General features: G+C 42.5%; 1 protein-coding gene and 1 long non-coding RNA gene across 2 annotated transcripts; one reads left to right on the top strand and one right to left on the bottom strand.

Annotated features, from left to right (window-relative positions):
• Positions 1 to 5265: 5265 nt before the first annotated feature.
• On the bottom strand, positions 5266 to 23877 carry LOC310910703. Its single transcript, XR_014590387.1, has 5 exons — positions 23644 to 23877; positions 23316 to 23460; positions 19141 to 19367; positions 7370 to 7448; positions 5266 to 5333 (listed from the first exon to the last, which is right to left on the bottom strand). It is a non-coding gene; the product is annotated as an uncharacterized lncRNA (long non-coding RNA).
• On the top strand, positions 16319 to 21698 carry LOC310910702 (ferritin light chain-like; the record flags this gene model as incomplete). Its single annotated transcript, XM_083863640.1, has 3 exons — positions 16319 to 16501; positions 19302 to 19448; positions 20694 to 21698. 3 exons carry the CDS (start codon positions 16319 to 16321, stop codon positions 21195 to 21197), a joined length of 834 nt encoding a protein of 277 aa, XP_083719766.1. The 3' UTR covers positions 21198 to 21698.
• Positions 23878 to 24598: the final 721 nt, after the last annotated feature.

Below are 24598 nucleotides of genomic sequence, written 5' to 3'. Positions count from 1 at the left end.
ATTTTGTTTGATTTGCTCCAGTTTGAAATGCAAATGAAAAGTCAAGCTTGAGTCTCAGCCATTCTAAATTCTTCTAAATATTATCTACCAACAAAGTGGAAGAGTAAACAAAGATTAGAAGTTAATGAGTAAGAGTCTATTTTCTTGAAGAAATATGGAATTCCAATGTTACTTTCAATTTGAAGTTCTTTCAAAGAGTCAGTGTGTTTGGTTACACTTTTTCTTATTTTTTTTCCCTTGCAATTTTTTTTGTAATAATTATAGAAGTCTGAGCTACTGGAAAGAGTAACACGAACCATTTTAGGTAGCTTAAAAAAAAAGAAATAAAAAATAAAAGGTATTAAAGAAAATCCTTAAAACCAGACAAACAATTTACCTGCAGTACTGATGACACTGAACGCCATGCAGAGGGGAAAAACTGCTCCCCTTGACCTGCTGCTCATGCTTTGCACTGAGGGAAACTGGCTGCAAACTATTTGTGTGGGTAACTCTGTAAAAATGACCAGAGAAAATAAAGTCTGTACAAATCATTGTGTTTGAATATTAGGCTGCATAACTGGGGACTACATGTATAATATTGCATAGATGTTTCCATTTATTTCTAATAATTAATGGGTGTGCAAAATTAATGAGATTTAAAATTAAATTGTGTCCCCAAACCTGAGGTTCATGGGATCAAACTCAAAATTTCCCTTTTAGAAAACGTAAGTAGTGATATACTAGTTTTTAATTAGCATGAAAGAGAGTACAATAGTCTGTGTAGCACATCAGATAGCAGTCATCAAAATGTCCTTGGGCCATCAGGCATTTCTTGGCTAAACATTCTCAGTGCATTATTCAGGTTACATTGCACCAGCATTTAAAGAGATCTAGAAGCTGAACAATTTGGAGAGGCCTGGTGAGCCAGTTACTCCCACAGGACTCACAACTCATGTCCAGGTGTTCTGCTCCCATTCACCAGTGGGTGATTGTGTGGTACACAGCAAGGCCATGTAAGACTGGCTGGCAATCTCATTTTGGATCCAGGCTGTGGGAAAGGAAATCAGTTTCCTTTTTTGATCTATGAAATGCTTTTAGCTCCTTTCAAATTTGTCATAACAACAATACACTTAAGGAATAATCTAATGCAGGCTTAAACCTTTGTTCAGTACAGACTGCTAAAAATGCCTGTCTCAATTTGATATGCTACACTGATATATTGCACTTTTCTGTATCTGTTTCATTCCCTTATGGTGGATGAAATTCAAAGGTATTACACAAAGTAATAGCCAGCCCCAAGTGAGGCAGCTAAACCCACAAATCTAGATGTACAATGAATATGATGTAGTCAAAGCTAATTAATTGTTCCATATCCATCATCATTCTGCCATTACAAAGTTTCTTTCCCTTCCTCTCAAGGGCTTTTCTCCTTCAGTCTGTAGCATTTCTGGCTCCTTTGCACTGATGTACAAAGCTCTTGAGTTCTCTTCAATGAACCTAGGCTTCTTCCCCAGGCTTACTGGCATCATTTGCATGCATGTTTATCTGAATTCTTGCTGTTTTCTTCCAAAGGATGTGCATCTTTAGCTTAGTCTTGGAGATCTGAATTGAACAGAAGTCCTCAGTACCTCCCGGATGTGGCACTGTAGGTGTCTGCTGCTCCTGCTTCATTCTCCAGGCCCTGTCCTGAGCAAGGCCCTGCAAGTGCCTTCTCTCAGTATCTCCTCTCCTCCTGTTTCAGTGGAGGGAGCAGATCTGAGCCTTCCTCAGGGCCCTCTCCTTCCCGAGCAGAGGCCCAGGCACACCCGCAGAGGCACCACACCAATGGCAGCTGGCACTGTCTGTCTCCCAGCAGTAGGGCATTAATAACCATTAACAAAATGCTATACAGTTCCAACATGATGTCAGTGGTATTAACCTCTGTCATTCCTGTATCAGCACTCATGAGTGACTGGGTTTCCTTTTTTTTCTTTAAAACTTACCTCTGAAATACTCCATAGCAGTAAAACCAACAGTGACTACTTAGAATAGCTTTTATTTTCCAGTTTTGAAAATGAACTCTCAGTTATCAGTACTATGTTGAATAACAGCTGAATTTTTCATTCATACTCTTTTTACTAAGCTTTACAAAAAATAAACCAAAGCAAAGCCTTCATGCCCTGCAGACTTGTGAGCACTTTTGAGAGTCACTAAGGATTTGCCACCTATTAGAGAAAATAGGTGGAAGAGATTTGGGAGTTTTCTGGAATGGATTGTTTATGAGCAAATTATTCAGAACTGCAGAGCAAGCCAGCTATTTCTTTCAGGAGTATGAAATATGAGTATCTTTTCTAAGTTCAAACTGGTAACCAGAGCAGAAACAATTCCTTTTTAAATGGTACATTCATAAAGCCTCTACAACCTTACAGTATCTAGGTATGGATTGTTCCTCAGCTCAAAATAAAATAAATGCCAGCACCATAAACAGATGAGATAAAGTCTGTAGGAAGAGAGAGTTGGTATCATTTATTGCAGTAATAAAGACAAGTGGAATAAGATACAGTTTTCCATGTATTCAACCACATTTATATTTTAGATCACTAACAAGAACACCCCTGTTGAATTCCCATGTGATGATTCTGGATCAATATGCCTTAAGATAATTTGAAAGATTGATGGATTTTCAAAACTCTTTTTTACAGATTAAGAAGGACATATTTCCATTGCTCATATACTTTGCTATTTACTGGCAGACTCCAAGATATGAGGATTGCCTAATCCAACCTCAGATTAAGTGTAGTTACATCCCCCCTATCTCCACCAATGCTTTATAATGTCCATTATCACACTGAAATTTCTAGTTCAAGAAAATAAGGAGGGGCTCCTAGATAAATGTTTGCATGGCAAACTACTCCTGCCTGTCTCCATGTCTATGCTCATGCCTAAAAGCTATTAATAGGTATAGGGAATGGATGTGCAAGACCAGACTGGGAATGCTTTGTACTCCCATGGACTGTAACAGTCACACAATGCAGTTGTTTCTCCAGTTTGGGTACAGTGTGTGGGTTTTGTGGGTTTCGGGTTTTTTTCTGTTAGTTTTGGGTTTCTTGGGTTTTGGTGTTTGGGTTTTTATTTGGTGTTGTTTCTTAAAAAAAAAAAAAAAGAAAAAGAAAAAAGAAAAAAAAAAGTCTTTATCTCTCAAAAATCCCAAGAAGTTCATGTGATAGGGTGCTTCAGTTGACAATTAGAAAAGGTTATGGAAGATTTGCCACTTTTGGTGCCTGTGGGTAGAGCAACTAGTCCCTGTGTAATAAAGGCAGGGATAAAGCCATCTTCTTCATGAATGACATGGCAATAAGAGATCCTGCCACCAAAAGCAAAGCCTGCTCCAAGGCAGCTCTGTACCAGCCATCACAAGGAACATTTCAGGATGAGGGAGCTGACAGCACAGCACAAGCAGTCGTGTGGAAGCAAGTGACAGCAGGGAAGGGTTGCAGCGTTTGCAGTCCTCCAGTCCTGCTGCAGACCTCCTGAGGAAGTGCATGCTTCAGGTTAAATCAGGTCTTAGAAACACCCTCCAGCAGGCAGTGAACCAGCCAAGAGCACCTTGATGAGAGGGAAATCTGCATCCTGTGGAAATGGCAGAAGACTGATTAATTTAATCCCATGCCCTTCCTTAGAAAAGATAGTAAGAGATGGTGAGGAGCAAAAATTTGTACAAATGTACCAGTTTCTTCTTCCTTCTTTGGCAGAGGAAAGGAGGAGCAGATTCCATATGCCCACCTCTGCCCTGATCACAGTATTTAGCAGAAGGGGGGAGAAGGGCTTTCTGCAGAGCCTGTGCCTTTGAGGCAGCAGCAGGGCAAGAGTTCAGTTTTACGACTCTTGGCCCCAACACAATTTACCATTTACAAACTAATCCTCCTCTGCTGGAGAGCACAAGGCCTGCTAAAGCTCTCATGTCCACTTCTCTGATTCTCCATTGTCCACAGTGACAGGGAGAAGGCGAAGACCTAATCGGTGTGTAATTCAATCGCTGCCCAGGCTGTGTCACAGCACAATGCTCTGCTTGTAGTGCCACGGGCTGAGGCAGCCAGCTACTGTTATGCCCCACAGCAGGTGTGAAGAATGTCACTGGCTCTGACTGTGTGCTGCCCCTCTCTCCAGGTCCATTGCTGACACTCTGTTCACTCACCACTTACAGGCTGTTTTGCCTACAGGCAGCGAGCTAATTGTCGGCTCTCTGGTGAGAGGGCACTCTCAGTATTTTTGACCCTGAACTGGGAATTCCTGCACAGCATAACATGGGCCTCATATGAAGTAAACCTCTTTGCTCTCCAGATCCCCTAAATGTGGAGGCCTGCTAACAAGCTCTTTATTCCCTTAGTCTTAATCCAGCAGTTAGTTAATTATGACCTACCACACCTAGACTGTGTTACTCCATTGCTCCTCACCAGACAGGACACTAGACATTGCCACACATCCTTTAGGATGGTTTGAATCCTTGGTACCTAATTACATCTTAATCAGCAAAAGACAGATGCTTCAAAAAATTTCTGTCCACATGTAGGTCATTAAAAACCTCTGGAATACCAAATCGAATGCACTGCCACACTTAATACAGGGCCACTCTGAAATTGGCATTTGGTTTGGTTTTTAGAAAGAATTTTCTACTCCACCAAGATTTGGAAAGCAGAACTTTCATTCATCTTGAGTTCAATGGAGCTGAGGAAGAGAAGTGCAGAGGAAGGAGGCAGGGCAGCAGCTGCCACTTGATCAGGGGTGTGGGTATCACCCGGCCAGGCTATCAGGCAGATAAGGAGACATCACAGAACTACTGCTGCTACATCAGCAGTATGTAGCAGGAGCATGTCAGAGGAGAACAGAATGAGCATACAAACACCCTACTCCTAACATATTTCTTTCCTTAACAGCCTTGAGAATTTCATTCATGTAGAGTTTCTGGTACTATTTTTCCAATTCCTTAGTTTTTGTGTAGAAGCAAGCCAAATAGCAGGAATGATGGAAGTAAGAATCATTCCAAATAGATGGAAGAGCTACACTGGGACAGAAGTTGTACAGGCCTATACAGCTGTAGATTTTCATCCAAAAGAACAAACAACTGACGTCAGCTGCATAACCTGACCAACCCAAGAAACAACTAAACCAAAATGGAAACAATTTCCCTGCCACCACATAGGTAACTTTAAATTAGTATACTTGGTTATCTAGACTATTTCTGTGCAATTCTATACATGAATTACAGTTACCAATCTTACCTAATTTTGTAAAGGGATGAAATACTTTGTCACACTTGCAAATTCTGTGAAGGCAGTGAGCAGATGAAGAAAGATGATCCAGCTTCTTACCACTTGCTACAGAAAAGTTCATAATATTCATTATTCAAAATATGAATTGGACATCTGTATTTACAATGTTTAACAAGTCTTGCTTAGTGTGGAAGCCAAGCTGCTCATTTCACCCATACTCATCTACTGTCATCATCGACGGCTGATTTCCAAACATGGCCAGACACCAGTTTTCATGGCAGGGGTCAAGAGACATTCTTGCCTCCTGAATCAGGATTCAGCAATGCCATGTGCCAAGCCTTAGAAGCATGCAAAGCATTTACAACTGAGCACCTGCGGAAATCCCATTTCCTGACAAAGAGAGGCCTCTGATATTCATGTTTTCTCCTACTCTTAGGCTATGCTGTAATGAAATCTGGCCTGAATAATCCTTTTACAGCTGTACAAGGAAGTATCCTTGCTTAGCATTTACCCCTCCTTATGGAGGTTCAGTGCAGACCTGATTGAGCAATCGGCAAAGATACACAGAATGAAAAGTCTGGTTGATGGGATATGACAAAAATCGCGCACAGGACAGGGACACAAAGTGAGCCTATGAGAGAAAGTCCTACCAGGAAGGATTCTGGTAGCTTTAATGAATAGAGGAAAGAGGATGGGACCCTAAGGATTGACATTAAAATTGGTGTTAATGCTGACAGTGACCTATGCAGACACAACCAGAGAGAGCTTGCTCCTGGAAAGGGAGGCCAGGAGCACCATTGCTAACAGCATGGAAATAATCAGGAAGTGCAGGACTGCAGGACTGCTACAATAGTTGAAGGGGAATAAATGCTGGAAGGGATTTGGAAAGGGCTGTTTGTGACACCAGTGATGGAAACTACTTTGAACAGCTTATCCTGTGAGACTCCATGCTCTGCAAGTACTCCCCACTACCTCTTGCTGTAGGTCTGGGTTGGCCTTACTCCAAGCTGCCCTCATCCCTTTGAAGGCTACGGCTCCCTTACGCCACAAAACCTGCATCCTTGTCCTGTCCCTGTCACTCTAATCATGGGTTGCTGCTGCTTTATCTGACACAAACTACCTGTGCCCCCTCCTCAAACTCTGACCTCAAACTCCCAACCATCACATCTCCATATACCCCCAGATCATCCCCTCTGCCTCCATTCTCTGGCACTGTTCCCTGTAGCTGCTTCACAGCCCAGATTATCTCTGTTTTTGTTTTTCTCCCTCTAGCAGTGTGAGTTTGAAGCCCAGGCTCTCACAGGTAGAGGGCCAACAGCCTGTGCACTGTTCTATGCCCAATCTCACTTTTGCTGGGACATTCACTGGAGCTTTAAACCAGTGACTACAACCAGCCCTGCTGGTCTTTAGTAGTCCCTCAGCCTCTTTTTGGGCACCATAATCCATCATGGTAGTGGGCAGGCTCAGTGGACTCAGAGTGACAGCACTGTTCCCTATTTCCATGAAGAAATGCTAGAAGAACTTTTGTCTGCTGGGTACAAAAACCAGGTCTCCACGGTACACTTCCCTGTTCCTTCCTTGCTGCTGATCAGTTGTTCCTCTGGCTCCTCCAGGGGACCTTCCCCCTCCTCTTGGCCATGACAGTGTACATTCAAACAGCTGCTCAGGCTGGATGAAGCACCTGCTCTGGGCAACAGCAGCTGGAGTTCATTTTGGGTCCAAAGGGCCGAGGCCAAGCAGGCTGACCGCATGTGCACTAATCCAGTATCATCACCAACTCCACCAACAACAGGTGCCCTTTGAAGAGGGAGGGAAAAACTATTTGGGGAGGAACCAGAGCTTTATAAAGGACATTATGGGCCAAGTCCTCAGCTGGTACATGCTCAGTTAAAGCATGTACCCTCTTGAAGTTATATGAGTAATGCTCACATACAAAACCAAAAGATTTGGCCCACTCTCAGTGCTGCTTCTCTTCTGATTTTAGTTTTCCTATGGATTTTTCACCTTCTCTCCTTGCTCTACATTTATCTCCATCAAGAAAGAAACTTTCCTGTCCCTTGCTTCTGACCAGACAGCTGAAAATCACAAGCTACACATCCCAGATTTCACCATCCTCCTGTGCACAGGTAACACAATCTTACCATGCATCTCCTCAGTCCTGCTCGAGTCCTGGGGTCCAGATCATGAGCCTGCAGCAACAGGAACAAGGGCAATCTCACTCTGGAAAAAAATCAAACCAAATCCCATCAAGGTGCATTAAGAGAAGTCTTTCAGCACAAGCATCCTAAGAATTGTCATGCACTTGCTCAAGCCAGTGGTCCCTGTAGGGCAGAGCATAATTTCAATGTATGATCCCCACAAATGACACAGGAAGAGGAAAAAAAATCCTAACTCTGTCAGAAACTATTGGCCAAACTGTCTCCAAGAGAAGTTTTATTTTCACCTCATTTTGCTGGAAATTTGTTTACCATCCAATATGTACAAATCTCTTTTTAAACCCCCTCTTAGTGTATTTCTTAGTATATTTCTGATAAACACTTGAACTAATGAATGCCTCTATGTTTTCTTCTTTTCTGAGTCTTGCCATTCTGAGCTCCAGAGGTCAGTTCTGTAGATCTGGTGTCATTCATGGCAGTTACTATTGTGTTTCTTTCTAGAGAACCTGTAATCTCTCTGGAGCCTGAGAATGGAGCTTGAGTCACAGAGATGGCACTGCAGAGCATGGCCAAAAGCACTCCGCTCACACTGCCCCAGTAAAAGCAGGATTTCCAAATTCCTGTTGATGCACTATCAGAGGAAAACACAACCTTGCTGCAAGTTGCTCATGTGAACCAGTCATAGCCTTCATAACTTGTTATTCCGAAATTTATTTTCCTGAACTATGGATCTTTTAATTCTTGACTTTCCAAGATTCAGATTTAAGCCACTTTCCCCTTGGGACTGTGTCTCAGCTGTGTTATATTACAAAGAGAAGCAAAGTGATGAGAGACAGTTGGATGAACAGAGCTGGTAGTGGGAACAGCAGAGGAAGAAAAAACAGTAATCTCTAACAGTTCCTGACATCTCACCCACAAGTACAGACAAAAGTAACCTGTACTGTGTTGGCTTGAACATTTAAATAAGTCTCTAAGAATTTCCCCTGAAAAACACCACAGTACAGGTTAGACAATTCCTCACCAGGGATGGGAGAGACACTCAACCACATGGGAACCTCCAGTGCTAGAAATGTATTCTCAGCTGCTGCAGATTCACACACTGCCTTTGAGGCTTTAACCACAGTTCCAAAGTTGGAAAACACCAGAGCATGCACAAACATACGCAGAAGGCAACATTGCACACTTGTGCAGCAGTTTTGTCCACATACATGCCTGAGGGAACCACTTTGCACCATTATACTGAGCAGTGGAGATACCTACACATTCCCGCCCTTCCCAGCCAAAGCAATAAAACACTGTAACATCTGACAGCACAGAGCTCTCCCTATCCTTCTGAATCCTCGCTGCGGCTTGCTGTCACTGGGCACATTTCACGCAGGCCAGCTGCACAGGATTTATTCAACCAGTCTTGGAGTATCAAAGCTAACTTTTTTTTTGGTCTCTGCCCCAGGCAGGCACTTGGTATGCAGGATTTAAATCAGAGAACAAAATGTTCTGTGAAATTTGTAGGTACTCAGCCCAGTAAATTCTAAATTCTAAAAAACAAAAAAAACGAGATAGCAACTGGAATAGTTTAAAAATCAAAAAGTAAAGCATTTCACTGCATCACTGTGTCCTAAAGATCAGAATAAGTAACTTCCCAAGATTATCAATTAATGGTGCTTTAAATGATAGGATCTATACTCTGAGTTCTACCTTACAATTCCAGTGAAATCAGGAGAACGCGTAATTCAACAAGTGCTCTACATAAAGACACTGAAACTGAAAAAACAAATTGTTTGATCCTTGCAAATTGGCAGAGAAGACTTTGCCTGGGACATACTGCCACAAACTTACTACAATCTAACAGCTATCATAGTAAGATTTTAAAAATGTATTTAAAGCCATTAAAATGGAATTAGGCAGAAGATGATAGGGAAAGAGATACCCCAGGGGATCACAACACTTAGACAATGAAGATGGTCTAAAAGAAGTGCTTTGACCAGAAAGCAGCAATAAAGGGTCATTTGTGACTGGAACTAGAAGAGGAACTACTTCATTGGAATTTAGCATTGTCTTTAAGGTCCATGATGTCTGAGCAAAATTATCTACTTCTGCTTTGTCTGATTCACCATCACGGGCTCCATCTTAATACAAAATTTAAAACAAACATTAAGCTGAATGTTCCCATTAAAATTTCAAATCTCTTTTTTCTCAAGCAGCTTCACCTAGACTTTGAAAGGATTCCTTTACAAAAATTATGATTTGTTATTTTTTGATGACTACAAAAGTCAAAACATTTAGAGTAATTTCCTCTTCACCCGCAAACATCTCACACTCCTCTTACCACAACTGTGGCTTTAATTTTGTCTCTCTCAAGCCAAGTAACAAATGGCATCAGTCAAACCAGTTAACTCTCAGGAGCCCCTGTACTTCAGAATAAGGTGCTCCTGGTACTAGCAGGGACTCTATGAGCATTGATTATCAGTAGCATACAGCAGCAAGACAATAAATGGTTTCTGGATCTTCATTCCTTGCCCACAGTTTATTTCTGCCAGCCCAGATATTGTATGTACAAAGTGCACCTGCTCATGAAGACCTCAGAGAGGTCTGATGTCTCCTCAAGGACCACCTGGAGCACTGAGTGCACCTCCTGAGGTTTACACTGCCTGGAAGGCATTATCTGGTCTGATTTTAGATGGCACAGGCTGCACACACACACAAAAAGGCTCTGCCTTTTTCAATACGTCAAGTCTTATTTTCTCATTTGTCCAAGAGTAGTAAGTACAGATTCTCACCCACAGCTGTGGAAAGGAAGGTAGAATAAAAAGGCAAGTACACAAAGTATACAAATTATGACAGACTTTAGGCAGTTTGGCATTGCACAACTCCCTTATGCAACACATGGCCTGGGGCAAGCCTCATGTTTTCAGAAATTCCACAGAATCCTCTTAAATATGCTCCAGTGCTGAGGCCCTGTGCCTTCCACCTGCAATTTCTGACTGGACTTATGATATACCACAGACAGATTGCATGGATCAGCCTTACATCTGCTGGCCTATGCTTTTTTAAATGTGACCTGAAATAACAATTGCAGAATCTCAGAGGCAGATGAACCCTGCCAATTTATAGAAACTTACTCCAAAGCACAGCCTCTTTAGAAAAATCAAAGGGGTAGTATCAGCCAGTAGCATTTGAAATGAATAGTCCACTTAAAGCTCAAGTTTTAAGAGCAGACATGGAGATGGAAGGGCCAATGCCAGCTAGGCTGGGGCTCACTTAGTCTGGCTGCCAGTCTTCTCCAGGCTGGGAGCACAGACTGCCCCTGGGCTCCAGCTCTCCCTGCTGCCTCTGCCCAATCCCAGCCACGGCCTTCCTCAGTGCTGCCAGAGCCTGGGCCCCTACAGACAAGGGTGAGCTGGTAAGCTGAGTCAGGACATGTAATGATTCCCTAAATACAACGAGAAAAGACAATGGTGAACAACTCAATGTATGTGATTTGTCAACATTAAAAATTGCAGAGAGAGTGATAACTGCTTAAGAGAAAATAGTGACATACACCTTCTAGACATGAGCTAAACAGTCTGGCCACAGCCCATGTGCAGCCCCACACATGTAGGCAGTCACACAAACACAGCCACATGCAGCTGGACTTCCAGCTATGGGGAAGACGAAGGGAAGGTGGCAAATGCAAACCAGGCTGGGCACAGCAACAGTCACAGCAAGCCTGTCAATGCACTTGAGATGCAATTACATCATCTAGGCTTGACTGCAGAGGTGCACACAGACCCCAAACCTCCTGTTAGCAGGGAGTTTTCCCTGGGGTCCAGAGAAGAGAGTGGAGCAAAGGGAGAGGACAAGCCTGCCTGAGCACTGTGGATGTGCAGCTGTGGGAAAGAGCCCTCAAGGAGAGAGAGAAGAAGGGAGGGGGACCTGGGGACCAGGAGGGGGTGAGGGCTGGTGGTACAAAGGCAGGATGTGCCCTGTACACCAAAGCCCCAGAACAGCTCCCAACTGAGAAGCAGCAGAGGCTGTCCATCTCCAAACTCTGCTCCTGGAAGGGTCCCATGGTAGAAGCAAGCATTAATTACAGATAATCGAATTTAAATACTGCAGAGAAGAAAATAGCACAGATTAGAAAACCCTCCTATATGTATTCTGTGACACAAGGTTAAAGATAAGCTTTGCATTTCAGAAACTCTTACAAGCTTGTCTCCGATGTTAGCTTTAGACACGGCAGATATGCCTGTGGGCTGTGGGCACATTCTGTTTGAAGGACAGATTTCAATCAGTAAAGTTTCAAAGAATTCTATATATATAGCACAATGTTTTATGTTATCCAGCATTCAGGAAGTTCCTTAAGGAAGAACTTCATTGCAAAAGAAGAGAGGCAATGAGCCAACATCTCAATATCTGTGCCATGCAGACTGGTGCCCAGGAAGCCTGTGGAAACAAAGTGCCCAAGATAAAAGTTACAACAGAAGCAAAAAGTATCACAACTTTATCAAGCTACTAAAACAACCTGTGAAAACTCAATGGAGGCAAAAAAGGCATGGATGCTTCCAGTGATGTGAACATCCTCAAACGTCTCATCTGGCTTCAAACACTGCAGTAATGGATGTTTGGCAAATACAAAAATCTCAATGACAGGAAGAAATCTTTGGGACTGTAGAAAAGGAAAGCAAATGAAAATTAAGGTTTGGGGTATTTGAGGCAAGTGCCAAAAAACAAAAGAGGCATTAAAAATTTGCTTCCAAAATTAAAAGTTTATCCAAGTATTTTTCAAACAGAATTTCATTATGGTACCTCAATTTATTAAACTGAATATATGCAAAGTACATGCAGATCTGGCACAGTATAGTCCTTTTCAGTACCTATAAACCCAAAATACAGGATTCTATCTGCTCTGTTTGACAGTAACAAGACTGACTTCAAATGGACTAGGCTTAATTTTGAGCAATTCTTCTCTTGCATCGCTAAAACATGCTGATTTCAGAGGACTATAGCAAACTGGCCTTTTCCATTTGCTCAGTGACAAAGAGACAAAAAAAGGTTTTCCAGAACATCCATGTCACAGCCTGGTCACAACACCATTGCCTCCCTAGGGCCATCTCATGCTTTGCTGATGAACAGTTTTACTGAAAGTCAGTTAAAAGAGGTCATTTTGCTATGCTTACTTAAGTAGTAACATCCCAAATTTCAGGCTTCTTTTTTAACTTAATGAGCCATACAGTGCAAAAAGGCAACAAAACAACTCTGAAGTCTTGCTGGCTTTTCCTCCATGGATAAAGGAAGTAAAAAAGAGTGAGACTGGATAAAATAGTGAGATGAAGCACCTGTTGAGACTAAAAATAAGAAAAATGGGTTAAGGGACTTCATAATAAAAGCAATCATGAATTCACAGGTGTTCCTATGAATCATTCCTAATTTCCTGCCAGAGAGCTTTGGTTTCACTTAATTACAAAACAAAACGATAAATGAAGAAGACCAATTCACAAGCATACATCTCAGACATTTATTTGTTTTTTATTTTTTCCTCACACCGCCCTCTGTTTTCATCATAGCTATTGATGGGCACTGAATTAGAGAAAAGTCTGGCAGCATTAGATAGTCTATTTGCAAAGCACATGAAAAACCCATCAAAGCTAGAAAGAAGCAAACAGATGGTAGCTGGAGAGAAGCAACAGCCACAACTCTTACTACCTGTGGTGAAAGAATAAACAATACCAACTCCAGATCACAAAGTCCAGCCTTAAGAGTCTAGCTTTAAATGAGAGAACTGGGGTAGAAAATTGGCCACATAGAACTAGATGTTTGCAAAGTAGGCTCAAGAGAAGGAATATTTTGATAGGGTTGCTGAAGCCCACTGACACAAACAATCCTCTCTACTGCACTCTGCCAAAATAAAAATAGGAAAATGAGTATGAGGAGTAGAGAAGGTATGGACTTGTGTATAAGAAAGCCTATTTTGATGGAATTTTAATTGTAATTCTGTATACCACATTGTGGTGGTTTGGCTTCCTACTCTGTCACACACTTTCAATACACTTTAAAGCATGTTGTACCAAAATCATGCCAAATCATCAAAATGAAAAGATACCTTTCATCAAGGCATCTGCCTGTAACCAACTCTTTGGTGACCCTGGTAGGTCCTTTCCAACTCAGAATATTCTATGATTCTGTGCTGAAAAGCTGTGACTATGAAATGGAACAAAGTCCCTGCTCCCCAGAATGCCGCATTTCTTGAGGTCATAAGCTTTTGGAGCAGGTAATACCTTCCCCAGTCCAGAGAGCATGGGATATCACCTCATGCTATGTAGCAAGAATCCCTATATTACTTTCTCATGGAATTTTTCCATAATACAATTGGTAACAGTGCAAATGGTGTGTTTTGGGGTTTTTTTGTTCTATGAAGGACAAAGCAAAATAAATTGAATGGTATTGTCATTAAATGAACATACAGAGGATAAAGAATTTTAGAGTCAGTTTTCAGATCAGCTCCATGCATCACAGATGACTTTAAGAACTGCCCTTGTCTCTCAGCTGTCCATCACTGAAATGGGACAACTTAATATTGTTTTCCAAGGCTCCAAAGTCCACTAATGTAGAGACAAATCTCTGAGCTGATATGCTCAGAAATTATCATAATAAATGCCCAATCAACAAAATACAACTACAAACTTTTCCATGGGGCCACTGGCCAACTAGCTTTCTATTGCTATTTAACACTTCAAGTTATTCAGACTAGCCAAAGAAAGGAGGTCATCAAGTATTTATCTAGGTTGGGATATCAATGCATACACACACAGAGGCACCACACTTGCTCCTCTTCCTCCTCCTCCTCCTCCTCCTCTGAGGGAATCAAAGGATAATTCTGGAATAATAAAACACTTGCAACTACTTTACAGGCCAAAACAAGGACACCTGGAATGGAAGGAGATAAAACGTAGCTGATAGAGTTACATTCTTCCAGGAAAAGTCCCTAGTGCTACAGGGAAGATCAGGGTGCTTACTGAGAACTTCAAGTGTCTTGTCAATATATTGACATTGAGTAACTTTGGATACTTATTTTAGCCTAGCAAACATAAGTTATACTGTTCTCACATGAATTTTTACCTAAATGCTTAAATGCCATTGGATTTTTTTAAGTGAAACTTCTAATTTAACTTAAACATCAAGAATCAGAACTAAAAAAATGATAATTACAGCGAACAAAGAGGGCTGAATGGCATATGAGGTGGAGGCACTGAAGAAGAATTATTTTAGTTTCTCATGAGCAATGTTCTCACATCTCTATGTGACTACTCTCAGATGATGCATGCTGGGCCCTAGGCAGTCAGATCCAATAACAATTAAAACAGGCAACAGAAAACAATTCTGCCCTTAGCATCCTGAGTTGGTGGGGGAGTGATCTGCTAGAAAAATATTCCTTAGACCAGCACATAACATTGAGCTTACTAAACAAAGTCACTGAACAGAAAATTATTGATTTCGAAGGGTGTTGAGATTACTCATATTTCTGTGCCACTGATCTGAATCAATTAAAGGTAAAGAAATGCTCAAGAAGTGCCAAGATCCATCCATGTGGTAAAACAGATGAAAAAATCAGCAATGTGTATTTTGAATATATATTACTGTAGAAGCTCAGGATTACTGGTTACTAAAATACTGAAGATAGTTTAACAAGCACAGGTAGGACCAGTTCAGCACCAATGTTTTTAGCACTAAATCAAAAAACCTAAAGAATTTACTGTGTAGCCAAGACATAAACACACACTGCTAAATTCCAAGGACTTTTCAGAACTCACTCCCTCCCCAGGATTGCCTCTGCCTGCGTGTTCTCAGCAGCTACTCCAGCCTTGGCCCAGCCTGGCCACACTGTCAGATGCTGCTGATGGAACTGGAGGTACTGAATGTGACTGCCTGGAAAAGGGCTCAGCTCTCACATAGAAGTGTTTTACCCATGCTGTCCCATAAAGACAATGTATCAGAGACAGGAAGCAAAAAAGAGCCAGTAGGTTACATTGGCTCTGCACAGCTCTGATGTCAAAGAGAATGAGAAGCAGCAGATGGGACTATGCCAAGAACCAAACTGAGGGAGATACAGCATCCTCATCTGCTGCTGCCCTGACCATGTGTGTGCAGCACAGCACAGCTTCTGGCCCTTGGACATGTGTGTGCAGCACAGCACAGCTTCTGGCCCTTGGACATGTGTGTGCAGCACAGCACAGCTTCTGGCCCTTGGGCATGCTCTGCACCAGAGTACACGTAACTGCATATCGAGCTGTTGGCCTGTAGCTTGCCTAGGAGGGGCAAACAACAAATATGTGCACTTCCTAAATCCTTCTGCTTGACTGTCTTCTCTGTTTTCCTCTATTACCTTGCTTAAATCAGAAATACTTTCACTTCAGCTATGTTGCTCTGTTTGGAAAGAAAATTAAGACACGTCAAACATACAAGTTCATGGTTTTTTTTCTTATGTTTATAGGATCATCTTGGGATATCCCTAACCTGTGACACATGTACATACATATAATCATGAACCACTGAAGAGAAGGCACGTACTGGAATGTTTTATTAAGAACAGTCATTGCAGAATCCTTTTCCTCAAGTCAAGATTCAGTATTTTATAACCAGTTCTTCAGCACAAGTGTGCGGCACTACTTCAAGCGGAGCCCAAGTTAACACATCTACTTAACTGCTAAGATAAATCCTTTATGTCAACCATTCACTCTGTAGGATGTCTGCCGGCACCCGCGGGGTGGCCGGAGCTGTCCGCACTCCCGCCGCGCCTGCCCAGGGCCACGCACGCCATGGCGGTCCCCGCCGCCCCCCCGCATCCGCACCCACATCCTCCTTCTCCTCCTCCCTCGGAGGGCGGGCGGGCGGCGGCGCGCAAGGTGTGTCCCAGGTGCCCGGCTATATCTGGCGGCGCGGCGGCGGCGGGGCGGCCCCATGGCGGCGCCGGGCATGGCCGAGCCGCGCTCCAAGCGGCCCCGGGGGATTCTGCCCGCCTGCCCCGCGCACCGCCCGCTGCCCGCCAGCCGCGTCCGACACGGCTTCCCGCCCGCCGTGGAGGAGGCGCTCTGCGGGGTCACCGGCGCCCAGCTGGAGCTGCACTACTGCCTGCAGGCGCTGGTAAGGCGGCGGGGCCAGCGCGGCCGCGGGAGGGCACGGCGGGCTGCGTGTGTCCCCCATCTATCGCCCTTCCCAGCGGCGGAGGGGAAAGGAAGTGCCGGTGCCCGGCTGAGGAAGGTTTAGAGTCGGGCAGGGGCGGCACAGAGGTGCATATGTCCTGATCCAGGGGGTTTGGAGGCTCTCCGGGCTCCCCAAAGCCGCGCCGCGGCGCCCGCACGGCCACGAAAACAACAAGGAATGTCCATAAGGCACGGGCTGCGAAAGGAGCCTCGTGTGTTTTGGGTAATTTACAGAGGGGCCTGGGGAAAAGGGACAGGAACAGGGAATGCTAAGAGCTTTGGAGTATAATGCTTGAGTGGGTGTTCCCCCCAAACTTTGTTGAATAGTTGCGTGTGGTTAACTATAGTCTGTGAAGGTCGCAGATGGCTTAGGGTTTCTTGCTCCACAGGCATGAACTTTGGACATGAAATTATAAAAGGTATCACTGATTCCATGTCAAATTCATGCCAAAACTGCATCTGGCATATCAAGTGTTAAGGCAAACATAACTTAACAGAGACATTAAAATTAAAAAATCAAAATTATCAATGCCATACCTTCTGACCCCAAGCATCCACTGGGAAGCAACACAAACTATATTCAGTATATCCCCGAGATCCTTCAATTGAGTTTGATGTCAAGTATAAGTTCAATTTAAGTATGCAGTGAAACCTGTTAAGCCTGAAGTGGAAGAAAAAAGTTGTAGTGATTGGCAGCTGGATGGGATGGAGAAAACTCAGTTAGAAATTGACTGTGGATAAATCAAACCTAGAAATGTGAACATCCTAAATAGTGAATGATTGACATGAAAGATTTACCTTAACAATTAAGCAGATGTGTTAACTTGAGCTCCACTTGAAGTCATGCTGCACACTTGCACTGAGGAACTGGTTATAAAACACTCCATCTTGGCTATGCTGTCAACAGGAAACAAGAATGAGTGACTTGAGGAAAAGCATTCTGCAAATAAAGTAATGAATGTTCTTACTAAAACATTCCAATATGTGCTTTCTCTTCAATGGTTTATGGTTGTGTGTGTGTATGTATGTCACAAGTTTAGGTTATCCCAAGATGGCCCTAAAAATATAAGATAAAAACTTTTGTGTTTAACATGTCTTCACTTTCTTTCTGAACAGAGCAACATAGCTGAAGTGAAAGTATTTCCTATTTAAGCAAGGTAATAGAGGAAAGCAGGGAAGACAGAAGCAGAAGAATTTAGGAAGTGCACATATTTGTTGTTTGCCCCTCCTAGGCAGGCTACAGGCCAACAGCTCGATATGCAGTTATGTGTACTCTGGTGCAGAGCATGTCCAAGGGCCAGAAGCTGTGCTGTGCTGCACACACATGTCCAAGGGACAGAAGCTGTGCTGTGCTGCACACACATGGTCAGGGCAGCAGCAGATGAGGATGCTGTATCTCCCTCAGTTTGCTTCTTGGCAAAGTCCCAGGTCCTGCCTCTCATTCTCTTTGACATCAGAGCTGTGCAGAGCCAGTATTCAAACCAGTGTAATCTGCTGGCTCTCCTTTGCTACCTGCCTGCAATACTTCTTTATGAGACAGCCATACCATGGATAAAATATTCTAAATATAAGAGATATTACATCTGTTAGCATGGTTAAATGTGGCAGTGGTTTAAGTTGTTACTTTCCCATACAGAACAAAACAAGGCCTGCAGAGGATTTAGGGTTATAATACTTCTGAAATTATAGACTGGCCTGGGTTGGAAAGGACCTTAAAGATCATCAGGTTCCAAAACCCCTGCCAGGTGCAGGGAACACCTTTCCCAAGACCAGGTTGCTCAGGGCCAGTTTGGCTTTGAACACTTCCAGGATGGGGCAGCCACAGCTTCTCTGAGCAACCTGTTCTGGTGTCTCACCATCCTCACAGTAAAGAGTTTTTTCTAAATACTTAATCCAAACCATTAGGATTTGGATTTCAGTTTTAAGCCATTCCCCCTTGTCCTGTCACTGCATGCTCTTGTAAAAAGTCCCTCTTCATCTTTCTTGTAGGCTTTCTTCAGGTAGTGGAAGGACACAACTAGGTCACCAGAGTCCTTTTTTTTCCAGGCTGAACAAACCTAATTCTCTCAGTCTTTCCTCACAGGAGAGGTGCTCCATTCCCTTTGATAACTTTGTGTCCCTCCTCTGGACTCATTCCAACAGATTGATATGCTTCCTGACATGCCTCCCCAGGCATGAGCTACATCTAATATTGAAGGTGTATAGTTCAGTAGTAGTATCCATTATTTTGGAATACTACTGTCCATAATAAAGCTGATAAACAGATGCAAAGTTGTGCTTGTTCTCTTTTTGGTATTTTCCTCATCTTTCTCATCTCAAAGCCAACTTTTGACTGGAATGCAGGCCTGCAGGGATAAAATTTATGTTCCCTATCCTGGAAGTATGTTTTAAAAACAAAACAAAAACCCTCCACAAAACACACACATGCTAACCACTCATAAACTCATAAATAAAATATTCTGAAGATCTCTTAACTGCTACTGCAAGAGTAACATCAGTACTACAATTGCCTGACCAATATTAAAGGATTGGAGGTCTAGTAGAAGTGTAGATTTTTCATTTCATACTCTAACTACTCACTTCATTTATGGCAGAAATTGGATCAAAGTCTCAAAGTGATGGTGCTTTGTGAACAAAACACCTCCCATTGGAAGAGTCTCCCAAGTTCTGTTCAAGCCACGTTCTGCTGCAGGTGAATCCCATCTCTGGCAAATCTTAACACTCCTGTTTTGTGTGCTTAGGGTGAATATTTTGATCAGTCACATGTGGCTCTACCAAATATTTCAAAGTTCTTCCTGCATCAAGCTCTGGAAGAAAGAAAAGCCGCAGAGGCGTTGATGAAGTATCAGCAAGAAAGAGGAGGCCATTACTGCTCTAAAACCATCCAGGTGAGTAGTAGGCAACAAGTTTTTAAGCAGCTGTGATGCATTTAACTTACTGAATTATATCGTTGGTACTTCAGATCTCTGCATTCACCCATTAGATTTCCAGATATAATTTATCTGGCCTACTTGCGTACACAGTTTTGTTCTTGATTGGGATGCCTAGAAACTGTCAGACATACAGTCCTAACTCTATGGGGTTGCTTTCCAGCCCAAAAGAATATGGACAGTGTTCCCCTTTTCTTTTACTCAGCTGGACACTGCTGTTTCCAGTATGCCGTAATGGATTGTGACTCCTTAAATTGTGCTGAATCAGCTCACTTGTCTCCTTCACACTCCACCTAAGTGCAAGCTTAAACATGATTAACACTTAAGAAGAGTGGTAAGGAAGGAGAACCATCCAGCTTGGGGCAGTAGTTGATGTACTAAAGTACAGCTTGTGACAGAATTTGAACTAAGATCTAACTTGGGCTTGCACAGGTACAAAGGAATAAGTCAAAAGTTTTCAGGAAAAAAAATAACCCACCTCATTTGTTTAAGACCAAGGGGCTGATTCTCCTCTACCAAATTAGTTAATACAGAATGCTCCTCTTTGGTCCATCATAGAAGCTGTTAAGCTGCAGAAAATAAAATGGTTATTGTAAAAATCTTTCTTAATACTGTTTATATCAAGGAGGACCTTAGGACTTTGAGTATTTAAAAGGGGCCTACAGGAAAGAGGGAGAGGGACTCTTTGTCAGGGAATGCAGTGTTAGGATGAGGGATAACAATTTTTAACTGAAAGAGGGCAGATTTAGGCTAGATATTAAGAAGTCCCTCTTTACTGTAAGGGTGGTAAGACACTAGAAAAAATTCCCCAGAGCAGTAGAGGATGCCCCATTCCTGGGAGTGTTCAAGGCCAGGTTGGATGGGCCTTTGAGCAGCCTGGTCTAGTGGAATACGGCAGAGGGTTGCGACAAGATTTTAAGGTCCCTTCCAACCCCAACCATTCTATGATTGGGTTTCCTGGTGTAAGAACCCTCTTCAGGTACAGCTGCTGCTGTGTAAAACTGTTCCTTGAAGAAGTGCTTGGGTTCTGCCACTTGTGTTTACAGCCTGCAAAAAACAATAGATGCTCCAAATGAGAAGCAGTTGTTGCAAAATCCTAGTACAACTTGTTTAGAGCACCAGGTGAAGTTGCAGGAATCCATTGATGAATACAGATACATAAGCTGTTCTTTTGAGTAAATACAATTCTGTCTTTGTTTTCAGAAGCCAAACTGTGATTATGCAGTCGGTCTGATGAAAGCCCTGGAACTTGCAATGGTACAATGGAAAACTATGCTACGATATTTTGAAGAGCTTTATGCCCTGAGTGTTGAAAATGCAGACCCTCATAGTGCAAGCACTATCAAGAAACAATTTATTGGGCCCAAAATCCAGAAGATCAAGCTGATGGGAGATCTGCTGACCAATGCTCGCAGGCTTGACTGTTCCCAGGATGGCAGAAATAGTCTTGGGGATTACTTTATGGACCGGCTGCAGAAGGAGTTCAGAACCAGCATAGAGCCAGAGTCTAGTGATCACTGCAGCCCCTGCCCACCTCTCCAGCAGTGCACAGGAGCTGCAGAAGGTCCTAAGCGACCCCAGAGAGAATGCTCCCAGCACAGAAATGGCATAGGGCCAATATATGCAACCATACACTGCACAACGATGCTGCCACAGTGTAACGATGGCACAGGAGCAAAGGTGAAGCAGGGCAGGGAGGGCCTTTAATGCTCAGGGTGCTGCAGCTATGGGGCAGCTCCTCAGGCAAACCTGTCCCGAGGGTGAAGCTGGGAGCAGAACTCAGGAGACACAATGCTCTATCACTCCTCCTGCTTTACACTCCATCCCCTCATCCTCTGCTGAGTCACAGCTCAAAATCTAGCCCATAACACTATTTGTTTTAAATGACAGCAAGGTTGTCAGCTAGATTGTCACATTTATCTATGCAATTCTTCCTAGAAGCCAAAAGTTCTTAAACTTCTCTCTCTTAAATGATTAACAGAATTAGTTAGTGCAAATTATTTTAAGAATATATATACTTTTTATTAAAACAAATAAAAAAGAAACCACTGCACCTTTAGTGCAAGGAAACTTCTACATGGCAGAAAATCCAAATATTTTGTTTTATATTACTGAATATTTTATATTACTATTCAGTATTTTAAATTACTAACAAGTATAGTAACATAATGAACTTTTTTAAAAGACTTGTTCAAACCAAAGTTTTTTTGTCTTATTTCAATCATAGCAATTTAAATAAGTAGCCTAATGCATTTATTGATCAGCTATTTCTAGTGGTATACTTCTTCAGGATGAAGGATGCAAACATTCCCTCAACAGTGGGAATAAGAAAATGTGCTGATTTCTCTATAGTTATTTCCTAGTTGGCTTTTCTCATCCTCGGAAAGCAGATAAGAGACAAATTAGGAGTTCTCATTAGATGAGAACTTTAGACATTCTAGGGCATATTTTGCTAGTGTCACTAAAGAGAGTAGCTCTAGGACTTTGTCCAGACTTAACATAGGATGATTGCTTTGATTATGATACAGAGCCCTATCTCAGCTAGCTCACTAAAGGTATTACTGTGGCACTTCTGCTATTTCTTATATTTCCTATTTGGTCCAAGTAGAGGCATGAGATCCTAGTGAAAAAACAGCACACTTAACTAGAATTGCATCAGAGAGAGCAGCTACTCATTAGTTTTGCATTTTGGTCAGGGCAGTGTTAGCCAGCATGATTCAAGTGCAGAGGTGTCCAAATTCCTCTCATTAGTCTCCTACCAGAGTGCCTTACTCTACCCTGGCTCCCAAGGTCACTTAAGAAGAGCAACTGAGTAGATCAGCTGCCTGCAGTTAGGGATTTTTTGTCATTATATACATCTTTTATACAGTTGAGGTTTGATTCATTGGAAGACTGCCTTACACTTTTGTGTAATACTTTAGCTGATACTCCTGTTTTGCTTGAAAATAAATTCAGTTCTGTGTCTGTATCTCCAGTGTATTCCTTAATTCACCACCCTGGCATGCTGGTATTCTTCTCCAAGAGATTTTGCATATGTATACAAAACTGCACCACTGTTTTTCTACATCTAAGGAAGCTGTGCATGATGGAAGAGTAGGACAGAGTGAAAATGAATGCCAGAAAACTGCATTACTATAAAAGCACTGTACAATGAAACATTTTTAGTAAACTCTGATACAGCTGCAGTTAAGTAGCAATTTCTGCAAAGCCCACCTTCTGTTGGTGTTGTAACATGGGACAGAAAATTACAATGCAGACACTTCCCCAATCTTTTCTCTGAATGTGGTTCAACTTTGGGGTGGGGATGGGGAACACAACCACTTTAAAACAACCTCTGTATTCATCTATAAAAATACTGCCATATGCCACAGGAATGGCTCAAAGCACTTTTAGAATCATGCTAGTTTTGCCTGTGTTGAGATTGCTGCTCTCTAATACAGCAGCAGTTTAAAGGATATTTCCATCTGGGCTAGATTCCATCACCCATCCTCATGCTGAGCATACCTTATTCAACAATTAGTTCCACTGACTGCAACTCAACATGAATAAGAGCAATGGAATCTGTCCCTCTCAGTATTAAAATACAGCCTGCTAAGTGTCAGCAGAGCAAAGCTACTAACTGCATTCTACTCTGGTGCCATGTAAAACTACTTCATGTACTACTGGTAGTGTTTGATTTACTTGTACAATTTTTTTTTAAAGCTGATGTCCTTCTGAAACATAGTTACAGCCTTCTCCATGGTTTACAGCACTTAAACTTTTACCTTAAGCAAAGGTCAACATAACAAAGAACCCAACTTTTAAATTTTTCAGAGCAAGACTTACTTGCCTCTTATTTTTCCATCAAGTAGTGCGACGTCTGTTTCTCAAACTTCTCACATTCATCTTCTAACCAAATGTATCCACACACTCAGAATTTAAGTCTTTTTCTCTCCCTTTTCCTTGCCAAAACATGTTCTGGGCCCTCTGCCTGAAAAGACAATTCTGTTAATTTCAGATAAACTCACAATCAGCTGTTTCTCCAGCCTCTATCCTTTGAAAAGGAAAAGAGAAATCAATCAGTTACTGTAGATAATAAGCTCTTCTTGTCTACATGCTGCTTCTGCTGAGAGGGCACACACACTTGTGAATATGGTCTCGGATTTAACAATACCTGTCAGTTGTGTGTAGGATGAGTCTATCCATGTTTCCCAATGTAGGAAGTACAACCTGCTTCTGCTTTCCCAGCTTCCTTTTCAATCACATCCTGAAAAATACATCAAGGATGAATGTAGACTAGGTTAAGGGCAACAGCTCTTATAGAAACTTTGCAAATTCTTTTTCTCTGCTGAATGCTTGTTGATCCACACTCTCTGTGTCTGTACTTCCAAAGCAGTGCCCAAACACTCCAAACACACAACCTGGGACAGCTCTGAATAGCCAATGCAGCACCAGTACCCTAAACATAGCATCCAAACTGGAAGCTCAGGAGAGATCTAATCTTTACTGAAATTATGAGTGACAGCACCAGAGGCTTCCTAAGAGGTTTAACAATGGAATTCTTGTAAATGCTTGCCATAAACACTACCTATGGTTGCCTGCTCTCAAAGTGAGAAATGCACTCAAAAGTCTCCAAGTGGAGATTGTTCTGTTCTCCACTGTGGCCACACAAAACCGCGAAGAGCACCTTAGAGTTTGTTCTTTGTAAGGACGTTTTTTCAGGCCTCAATGTACATGGCAACATCTTTCTGGAAAAAACTGTTTTTGGGAATTACACTGGAAAGTGGATGTTAGTGGTGGCAGCAGCAGGGAGTCACAGAATCAGAGTTGTTAGGATTGGATGGGATGTCTGGAGATCAGCATATCCAAACCCAAAGGAAGGTATCCTCAAGGGCACCTTCACTGGAAGACCACTGTGTGGAATTCACGGTGTGGTCACAGCCTTCTGCTGACCTTTTTCATGTACTTGAGCCTACATGCATGGGCAATAATTGGCAAACTCCCTGTAGTGCTTGTCCAAGCTCCACTGTTTGTTACCACTTTGCCCAAAGTAACCCCTACTCTTTTGAGTCCCTGAGTGTCTTTTTCTGGGGTCACATATAAGCTAGAAAGACACAGAGGCAGAACAG

This window comes from Zosterops lateralis (assembly GCF_965231275.1).
Source record: "Zosterops lateralis genome assembly, chromosome: 6".
NCBI lineage: Eukaryota > Metazoa > Chordata > Aves > Passeriformes > Zosteropidae > Zosterops > Zosterops lateralis.
This window is presented reverse-complemented; position numbering and strand designations above follow the sequence as displayed.